Source organism: Maylandia zebra, linkage group LG8, assembly GCF_041146795.1.
Source record: "Maylandia zebra isolate NMK-2024a linkage group LG8, Mzebra_GT3a, whole genome shotgun sequence".
Taxonomy (NCBI): Eukaryota; Metazoa; Chordata; class Actinopteri; order Cichliformes; family Cichlidae; genus Maylandia; species Maylandia zebra.
Window position 1 is genome coordinate 30,443,878 of NC_135174.1, and position 10,000 is coordinate 30,453,877.

At 47.7% G+C, this 10,000-nt stretch overlaps 1 protein-coding gene across 1 annotated transcript in view; it reads right to left on the reverse strand.

The window, feature by feature from the left end:
• prkg1b (protein kinase cGMP-dependent 1b) overlaps positions 1-10,000 on the reverse strand; it is a 74,702-nt gene that overhangs the window by 18,180 nt on the left and 46,522 nt on the right. The window contains exons 4-8 of the mRNA XM_004565244.4: positions 8,343-8,448; positions 7,555-7,618; positions 7,394-7,471; positions 7,212-7,306; positions 5,165-5,230 (exon numbers count right to left, since the gene is read on the reverse strand). Of these exons, the coding sequence (XP_004565301.1) occupies positions 5,165-5,230; positions 7,212-7,306; positions 7,394-7,471; positions 7,555-7,618; positions 8,343-8,448 (409 nt within the window). The remainder of the gene's footprint in view (positions 1-5,164; positions 5,231-7,211; positions 7,307-7,393; positions 7,472-7,554; positions 7,619-8,342; positions 8,449-10,000) is intronic.

The following is a 10,000-nucleotide window of genomic DNA, read 5'->3' on the forward strand; positions in this document are numbered from 1 at the left end:
GTCCTCTGACCTGAGATCAGTCTCAGTGCTCCATGGTGAAGGACGTCTCCAGGACAGACTCACATCCTGTGTGAGTGTTTTTACATTCACGTTAGGAAAGAGGCCGCAGCCTGAGGATCCACACAGGGAGGACTCTTTCCCTTCACTGTGTCCTTGTGTGGGAATAAAAGCTTTGATATCTATCACACTGGTCCACGCTGTGAGTTCAGGGCGATCGTGGCTCAAAGAGTTGGCAGTTTGTCTTGTAGTCGGAAGGTTGCCGGTTCGAGCCCCGGCTTGGACAGTCTCGGTCGTTGTGTCCTTGGGCAAGACGCTTCACCTACCGCCTACTGGTGTTGGCCAGAGGGGCCGATGGCACGATATGGCAGCCTCGCCTCTGTCAGTCTGCCCCAGGGCAGCTGTGGCTGCAACTGTAGCTGCCTCCACCAGTGTGTGAGAGTGAATGAATAGTGGCATTGTAAAGTGCTTTGAGGTTCTCGAAAAGCACTATATAAATGCAATCATTATTATTTTAATTAAAAGAGGAAATAAATAGAGACCATGAGCTCTGTCACACCTGAGGTCATACATACAGCAAACATAACTGTTAATCATGCAGTTGTTCCAAACTTCAGATTTAATTTGCATCCTTTTAAAAGAGGCTCTGAGGTGGGGAACATCTCATTTAGTCCACCACCTGCTGCCTCCACTCCTCTCTTCTTCTGCCTCTTCCTCAGCTCCTTCATTTGCATCTCTTGTGGGTGAAGCCAAGACACGAGTAACGAACTCGTTTTGAGAAATGACAACAGGAGGAGGAACACCACTGAGTTACAGACAATCTCAAAGGAGAGAAAAAGACAGGAAGTAGCAGCAGCTGAAACACAGCTGATGTGTCTAATGTCCAATTTGTTCTCTAATGTTTTCTATTGTTTTTGTATACATTCATCTGGTTTGTATGTATTTCAGCTGTTTGTTCAACAGTTCTGTTGTACATGTACAATGACAATAAAGGCTATTCTATTTTATTCTATTCTATTCTATTCTATTCTATTCTGATAAAACAGGAAATGGTTAAAGCAGAGATATGGGATGAGAAAGGTCAGGGAAAGGGAGGCGAAAACTACAAAACTGAAAAGAACCAAAAGTAACTGAACCTCCGAACCATAACAGCAGGTTATAGACGGCACCGGTGGGACTGTTGGCTTGTAATTGACGTGCTCTTCAGTTCCAACTGCTTTCCTTGTGTTCCTCTCAGGTAAATATTTCAGATTTACACTGATGGATGTCAGCGGAGTTCTGTCAAGGGAAGCCAGGCAATGCCTGTCTGTGAAATCTACCAGTCACGGCTGTTTGCATCCATCTTTCACATAACTGCCATCTTGTGGCCACAGCTGGTCCTTGTCTCTGGAAGCAGAATTAACTCCACCTCTGGCTGGGCCTTGGGGCCTTGGGTCCTGGTTATTGTGTCGCCAGGGTTGTGGGTGGGTGCATGGGGCTCAGCCCTGGTGCGGGGGACCTCTAGTGCATTGGCCCAACTGGAGGGCTCTCTAACTGGTGGGGAGGCTGTTACATCTTTTCAGGAGGTCTCTTCTCTCCAGGAGCTCACTCTGCAGGTGGGGGAGAGGTGGAGAATGAACTCAACCCTGCGAGTCTGGGAGAAGATTGGATGATGGGGTGGGTGCAGTTTTTTATCTGCGGTGGGGTCGGGTGGCCACTTGCCCCTCCCTTGACGACCACATTACTCATACTCTCATAACACATACAGTGGGGCAAAAAAGTATTTAGTCAGCCACCGATTGTGCAAGTTCCCCCACCTAAAATGATGACAGAGGTCAGTAATTTGCACCAGAGGTACACTTCAACTGTGAGAGACAGAATGTGAAAAAAAAATCCATGAATCCACATGGTAGGATTTGTAAAGAATTTATTCGTAAATTAGGGTGGAAAATAAGTATTTGGTCAATAACAAAAATACAACTCAATACTTTGTAACATAACCTTTGTTGGCAATAACAGAGGTCAAACGTTTACTATAGGTCTTTACCAGGTTTGCACACACAGTAGCTGGTATTTTGGCCCATTCCTCCATGCAGATCTTCTCGAGAGCAGTGATGTTTTGGGGCTGTCGCCGAGCAACACGGACTTTCAACTCCCGCCACAGATTTTCTATGGGGTTGAGGTCTGGAGACTGGCTAGGCCACTCCAGGACTTTCAAATGCTTCTTACGGAGCCACTCCTTTGTTGCCCGGGCGGTGTGTTTTGGATCATTGTCATGTTGGAAGACCCAGCCTCGTTTCATCTTCAAAGTTCTCACTGATGGAAGGAGGTTTTGGCTCAAAATCTCACGATACATGGCCCCATTCATTCTGTCCTTAACACGGATCAGTCGTCCTGTCCCCTTGGCAGAAAAACAGCCCCATAGCATGATGTTTCCACCCCCATGCTTCACAGTAGGTATGGTGTTCTTGGGATGCAACTCAGTATTCTTCTTCCTCCAAACACGACGAGTTGAGTTTATACCAAAAAGTTCTACTTTGGTTTCATCTGACCACATGACATTCTCCCAATCCTCTGCTGTATCATCCATGTGCTCTCTGGCAAACTTCAGACGGGCCTGGACATGCACTGGCTTCAGCAGCGGAACACGTCTGGCACTGCGGGATTTGATTCCCTGCCGTTGTAGTGTGTTACTGATGGTGACCTTTGTTACTTTGGTCCCAGCTCTCTGCAGGTCATTCACCAGGTCCCCCCGTGTGGTTCTGGGATCTTTGCTCACCGTTCTCATGATCATTTTGACCCCACGGGATGAGATCTTGCGTGGAGCCCCAGATCGAGGGAGATTATCAGTGGTCTTGTATGTCTTCCATTTTCTGATGATTGCTCCCACAGTTGATTTTTTCACACCAAGCTGCTTGCCTATTGTAGATTCACTCTTCCCAGTCTGGTGCAGGTCTACAATACTTTTCCTGGTGTCCTTCGAAAGCTCTTTGGTCTTGGCCATGGCGGAGTTTGGAGTCTGACTGTTTGAGGCTGTGGACAGGTGTCTTTTATACAGATGATGAGTTCAAACAGGTGCCATTCATACAGGTAACGAGTGGGGGACAGAAAAGCTTCTTACAGAAGACGTTACAGGTCTGTGAGAGCCAGAGATTTTCCTTGTTTGAGGTGACCAAATACTTATTTTCCACCCTGATTTACGAATAAATTCTTTACAAATCCTACCATGTGGATTCATGGATTTTTTTTTCACATTCTGTCTCTCACAGTTGAAGTGTACCTCTGGTGCAAATTACTGACCTCTGTCATCATCTTAAGTGGGGGAACTTGCACAATCGGTGGCTGACTAAATATTTTTTTGCCCCACTGTATAGGGCGTTGGGGGTGGGCACGTCATACCGCGTCCAGAGGACGGTCTGTGTATTCAAACCCACCTCTGGCGCTGGTGCCCAGCCCTCAATTTTAAATGCATATACACACTGAGGGTTTTCGGGAGGAGCCGTGCTGCTCTCTGGCAGGAAGCACCATGCCGTCCTGTGTTTTAAATGCACTTGAGAACAGCACGCAGCAACACTACATATGAGCGGGCGGAGGGAGGTTTGGGGTCTTCACTCACCCCGGTTCTGTTAACCGTCAGACTGGGATGCGGGGCCTCCCTGCTACTGCAGATAAGGAGGCGGTCCGCTTTCCTCCACCCCAGAGAGAAGGGTTACACCTCCTGGGTCCAGGTACGGTTTGCCCCTCTGGGGGCGGGGTACCTGCACATGGAATATACGGTATGTTTGGGGAGTGCGACTGTGTGCACAGTGTCTGTTTGTGTCTGTCTACACGTTGGGTGAGTGCCGAGTGTTTGGTTGTGTATATGGGGTGGGAATGCACGTTTGTGTCCGCGTGCGCCTGTTCGTCTGTGTCTATATGTCAGGTTGGGTCTTAGACTCCACCTCTCTGGGAACATCTCAGGCCATCCAAAGTACGGAGGCCGATCTCCCCTCACCACACTCCCTGCCGGTGGCTGATGCCCTCAGATGTTGGTGTGTTGGTGGTCCTTGTCGACTGGGGCTGGGCGCTCATGTATGTATGTTTCTTCCCCCCTTTCTCACCGTCTCTTCTCCCCTCTCTTTCTTTCATTCTGTCTCCCAGTCATGTCTGTCCCGTTTGTAACAACTGAAAACAAAATAAAATAAATACATAATTATAATAAAGTTCAATCAAATGGACCAACATGGCAAGGCCATGATGATCCACTTGGTAAAGTAAATCCGCTCGGCCTTTCTTGGCCTTTCTTGGCCTTCAGACAACAATTCTGATGCTAAAGATCCAAACAGGACAGACAAAAAAGAAAAAAAGAAAAAAGAATGAACTCCACCTGATTATGGAGCCGCTGAACTCCGTGTGGGGTTCATGTCATCGTGGTTGTGTCTGTGTCCTGTTAATCGGACAACACTAAGCTTGTCAAGCATCGTGTTTGCACATGTGCATTTTTGATGAACCTCTGGACTTTGATGGGAGGCTGATGGAAGATTAGCGTGTAGCTAATCTGTCGCTAAGCTCTGCTTTCACTGCTCTGACATCAGTACGATCTGCACTTTGTGTGGAAACACAGCCAGCGTTAGCAGGTAAACAATCACTTTCATTTATCATGTGAACCACCTCAGCCAAATAATGAGCTAATTCATTTAGCACCTTAGTACTGAAAGCTTTAATTATGGGGGGGGGGGGGGGGGGGGGGGGGGGGTACTTTCATGTACTAATTTCATGACAGAAAGAAAGTGTGAAATCATTTGTCCCAGACGGGGCTCCGGCTTCTTTGTCTGTAAGTTCCTGTTAATCATCTCCACCACTGGGAATAAAAATCCCCCAAACTGCAGTCAAACTGTTTAACACCTGTGTGCTCATTTAAAAATCAGCACTTTGTGTTTGTTTTTTCTCTTTGAGCTCATTTTATGGAAGAAAAGAAAAGTAAAGAGCTTCATATGCTGCGCTGTGTGTGTAGTTAGCTGTGAGGCCCAGCAGGGGGCAGCAGGAGCTTCACTCTGCAGCTCCACTCTGTGTGTTTAAACAGTCAGACACAAAGTGAGGGCGCTGTGAAGGAGGAAAAACGGCCGACAGGTTCACCTGCTCAGGTGACACACGAGCGCCACCGCAGCACGCACAGGTGAGTTTGAGTGAACAAAATGTAACGACTCACTCTCTGTCGATGACCAGGCAGGTGACCGGCTCCGTGGCAACCACGTTGGCTGTTCTGACATCCTCCCTGTGGACCACACACACACACACACACACACACACACACACACACACACACACACACACACACACACACACACACACGTTATGCTGAGGTAAAAGGCTGATTGCACAGCAGTGGCTCCGAGACTGCACCAGTGTAATGAAATATGAATGAAGTGCTGTTTTCCTGTACGAGCACTGCTTTCATTTCGACTCACAGATCCTTTAGAGGCATCTGTCATGGAGGAGACCTCGCTCTGCTCCCAGGTTTGTCGGATGGTGGGAATCGTGAGAGAGTGACACCTCAAGGCTCGAGGCTAACGAGGGGGAAACGGATGGATCGGTCATGCAGAGCAGACCCTGACAGACCGAGTAAGAAGCTTTTATCGCGGCTCGGGCTGCTTCATACTGCTGCTGGACTCCTGACTGCAGCTCACACTTTAACAGCCTTCCCTCACGTTCAGCAGCTGGAGGGGCTTCCCCCTGAACATCCATCAGGCCAGACAGCTTCATGTCCTGCTGCTCGCTGAGGTCAGTCGACCGGCAGGTGCTGGTGCTTCCTGATTGGTTCTGGGATGGCCGCCCGCTCCCTAACAGGGTTCAGGTCAAGAAGAAAAACACACCTGTTCTTGTTCATGTTTCACTTGAGCTTCAAGTTTGGTTCACGTGTTAATTTGGAAACAAACTCAGAAACCAAACCATTGTTTTCCTGCTCACTGAACATCTGAACACTTTCAGCTCACCTCCATCTTTAAACCTTCCCTTTCACTCATGTTGCTCTCCCTCTGACCTCTGACACTTGTCTCCACCCACTCCACCCTGCAGCACTTCTTTGACCCCTGGTACTTAAACCCATCCAGCTCCACCACCTCTCATCTGTCTTTTTCTGAATTTTTATGAAATTTGTTGCTTGTGGAATTTTGAATTATGTCTTTCAGGGTTCAGCGTGCAGCTCAAAGACGCTTCAACGCAAAGGGAATCAAACCGACGACCTCGGGCCACAAATACCCAACAGATGAGAAAGCTTGCACCTTTAATTCTTTTGATTTTAAAAAGGTGACGCTTGCGCTGTGTTGGGTTGGTCCACATGACGGAGCGATGTAGGTGAGTCCTCCGAGGTTGAACGTGGACTTTGGCCTGCGGTGAAGCTGCAGCGTGGCCTTCAGCCTCCTGCTGTCTGAATAAATGAGTCAGTGTGAGCTCCTTCCAGCTCTTTACAGAAAAGCTCTGAGACCGAGGCGCTCACACTGATACAGACACTCGCAGATGGGCCGGTGTGTGAACGGCGCTCCGCGGGGAAACAGAGAAACACTTCAAACCAATTAGCAGCAGCTGCGATGATGGCAGGAGGTTAGCAAAGCGCACACATGTTCCGACTTCACATGTGCGGACTCCGACACGCCTCATCTCGCTCCACCTCGAAGCTTCTGAGCCGCCAACGCCAGATTCTCCTCCAGGTGTTTTAGCTGAGATGAAATCTATTTGGACAGGACGTCCACATGCTGCAGCCGGTCCTCACAAAGATGGGAAACAAGCGTCCCATTAAAGTGCTCCCGGTGACCTCATTTCCTGTCAAACTCACTCAGAGACGGCGTTATGAGGAGCTGTGTGTGTGTGTGTGTGTGTGTGTGTGTGTGTGTGTGTGTGTGTGTGTGTGTGTGTGTGTGTGTGTGAAGGTGCAGCCCACAGAATCCTAAACATGTCGGTGACATCATCATCCTCCCTGCAGCGCCACCATCTGGACACTGATTCTGCTCCTTCCCACCTCCCATCTCACGTCACCCTCAGTCTAAAACCAAACGTTTTAGCCCCTCCCCCCTTTTCTGACTGGCTGCCCCTGACAAACAGAAGGTTTGATGAACTGTCAAAAACATTTTGTTTTGTCTGTGTGAGCTGACGTCTTTCAGGGCCGTCAGAGTGAACTGAGCCGCACCTTCTGTTCTTCAGAGCGAATTTTAAACCAGCCTAACGTAATAAAATAACATATTTGGGTCACGTGACCTTACCCCTGTAGTGCTCTCTCTCCAAACCAGTCTCCCTTGACGAGCTCCCTGAGGTGTACAGGCTGCTGGGTGGCTGAATCCCCCTGGGTCACATTCACCTGTGAGGATGTATTGGATGAGGATGAGCGGGCAGATCAGTCACTAGGAAACGAATGAGAGGAAGACGAAGAGGAGGATGGACTGACCTTCCCTTTGCTGATGATGAAGAAGGTGTCTCCTCGGGCTCCCTGTCTGATGATGTACTCTCCATCCGAATAATGAGTCTAAACCCAGAAGACAGCATCTGATTGGAGTATTTACAGGCCCACTCCCACAGAAGAAGACGAGGGGGCGGGTACAAACTCACCTCCTCCATGACATCCGCCAGTTTGCTGAGAGTTTCCTCAGGAAGACTCTGGAAGGTGGGAACGCTGCAGACACAGACAGGAATGATTCAAACTCAAAAGTTGGAGTTTGTTGTGAAAAGATAATAAATACGAGATGAATGGAGCCATGTTCCTCATCACGGAGTCTGTTTGTCTGACCAGAGGACCAATAATGCAACTCTGAGTAACCACTGTGGAGGGACGGTGAGTATTTGTGACATATACAAAAAGCACAGACTTTTAATCTTCAGCTGAGCTTCTGATCGCTCCGCTGATTCAAACAAACCGCTACAAAAATACTTAAAGTCTGTAAAACAGAAGAGCCGACGACAGCGAAGACGAGAATACGATCACGTTATGAGACTCTTTCTATTTCTCACTGATGTTATAGTATATATTTATATTATCACATTTATATTATTCATAATGTGAATATTATTACAACCTGAATTGTTCTGGTAAATACATCAACATATTTATTCCATTTTAGTTTTGAAATGTTCTCATTTATAATGAATGAATGTATTTCTCACAGGAAACTGGACTCTTGGTTGGTGTCCTTCCTTAAGACACATCTGTGGACAGCTGTGTTGAAGTTTACCTACATGTGCTTTACTTTCACCGACTAACAGACTAATAAATAATAAATACAATTAATAAACAAAATAAGCTTTGTAAGCCTGAGAAGGTTTCTGGGTTTACTTGTAAAACTTTTCCTAAACTCTGGCATTGTTGACTCTGTCATCGACTTTTAATGGCAGTTTCTCACCTCTTCAGGAAGTCCATGTACTCGGCGTGTTTGATGAGTCCGGTTCTCATCATGATGGTCTGGAAGCACTGCCGGTCGATGGCCCACAGCTTCACATGGGTCAGAGCTACAAAACACACATTTAGCATCATGAGCGCATCGACAGCTCCGCGTCACTTTGACTCAGTTAAAGGAAACATCCTGAAAGGATGCAGAGGGAAGGATCTGTGGCTGCTGTGGAAACACACACTCCAGTGTGTACAGCCAGTGATGGTGTGTGTGGTCTGAAAATGACACACACACATGTGATGAAAGTTTTGTGTCAAACACTCTGCACAGAAATTTCTTCATAAGAATTTTCTTCCAGAAATCCCTGAGGCAAAGTTGTTGCTTAGTAACATGAACCATTACAGCTGCTTAAAGTCCAGCTTGTTAACAGCAGCGTGCGCATTAACAGCAGCGTGCGCATTAACAGCAGCGTGCGCATTAACAGCAGCGTGCGCATTAACAGCAGCGTGCGCATTAACAGTGCCATACACATTAATAGCAGGTGGCTGTTAACAGTGGCGCGCTCATCTACAGTGAAGCGCACATTAGCAGTGGTGTGCTTGTTAACAGTGGCTTGTGCATTACCAGCGCTGTGCATGCTCATTTACAGCACCATGCTTGTTAACGGGAGCACGCTCATTAATAGCAGCGTGCTTGTTAGCAGCGGCGTGCTCATTAACAGCGGCGTGCTCGTTAACAGCGGCGTGCTCGTTAGCAGCAGCGTGCTCGTTAACAGTGGCGTGCTCGTTAACAGCGGCGCGCTTCATTTGGTTAACAGATTTCAGCTCTTTAAAAGTCACATCTCTGACTCATGTTTTAACAGGAAGTCTTTGAGCTCATTAAACACAGTTTGTCTGCTCGTTACCAGCAGAGCGTTTCAGAGTGCATCTCACGTCCTCGACTCCAATTAGTCGTGAGTCGATCCATTAATACTGAATATCTAATAGATCTAATGCAGCCTGAAGGAAGTGTTTGTGCCAGAGATGCTCGGTGCTGATAGTAAAAACGATTACACCTGGAGACGACGACAAACGGCTCATAAATGTGATGCCGTTTATTTTTCAGGGACTGCTGGATCAGATTGACTTATGCTCATTATAAAGGTTTACTCTGAGTTACAGAGAGCAGAGGACAATACCAGAGAGAGCACAGTCATTTCAAACAGACCAATCACTGTGTAGGACTGGGTCCTTTTTCTCTGGAGTCTCAAATCTGCGTGCTGACATCAAGATGACGCAGGTTTGATTCCCCAGACAGTCGTAATGTTGAGCCAATGAGAGGAGGACAGAAATGAGGCAGTAAGCGATACTCTGATATCAGAATTAAATCAAACTTCAGAAAGAGAGGAACCCGCTGGCTGTGATCAGTGTCTGAGCGAGGACCAGGAGCTGCCAGGTTTTACTACCTCTGGACACAGCTCACGCACCTGATCTGGTGTATTTGGTGCATTTGGTACGTGGTGGTGGGTCGGTATGAGTGTTCAGGTTCAGGTTACTTTAGGGGTCGTGGGAGCTCACGCTGTCAGTGTGGATCAGGACGCTTTCAACATGTAATCTGTTAGCCATCCCATAAACTCCAGCACTGATGCTGAGACTGAGGCGGTTGCCATGGGTACAAGTCATCCACCTGAA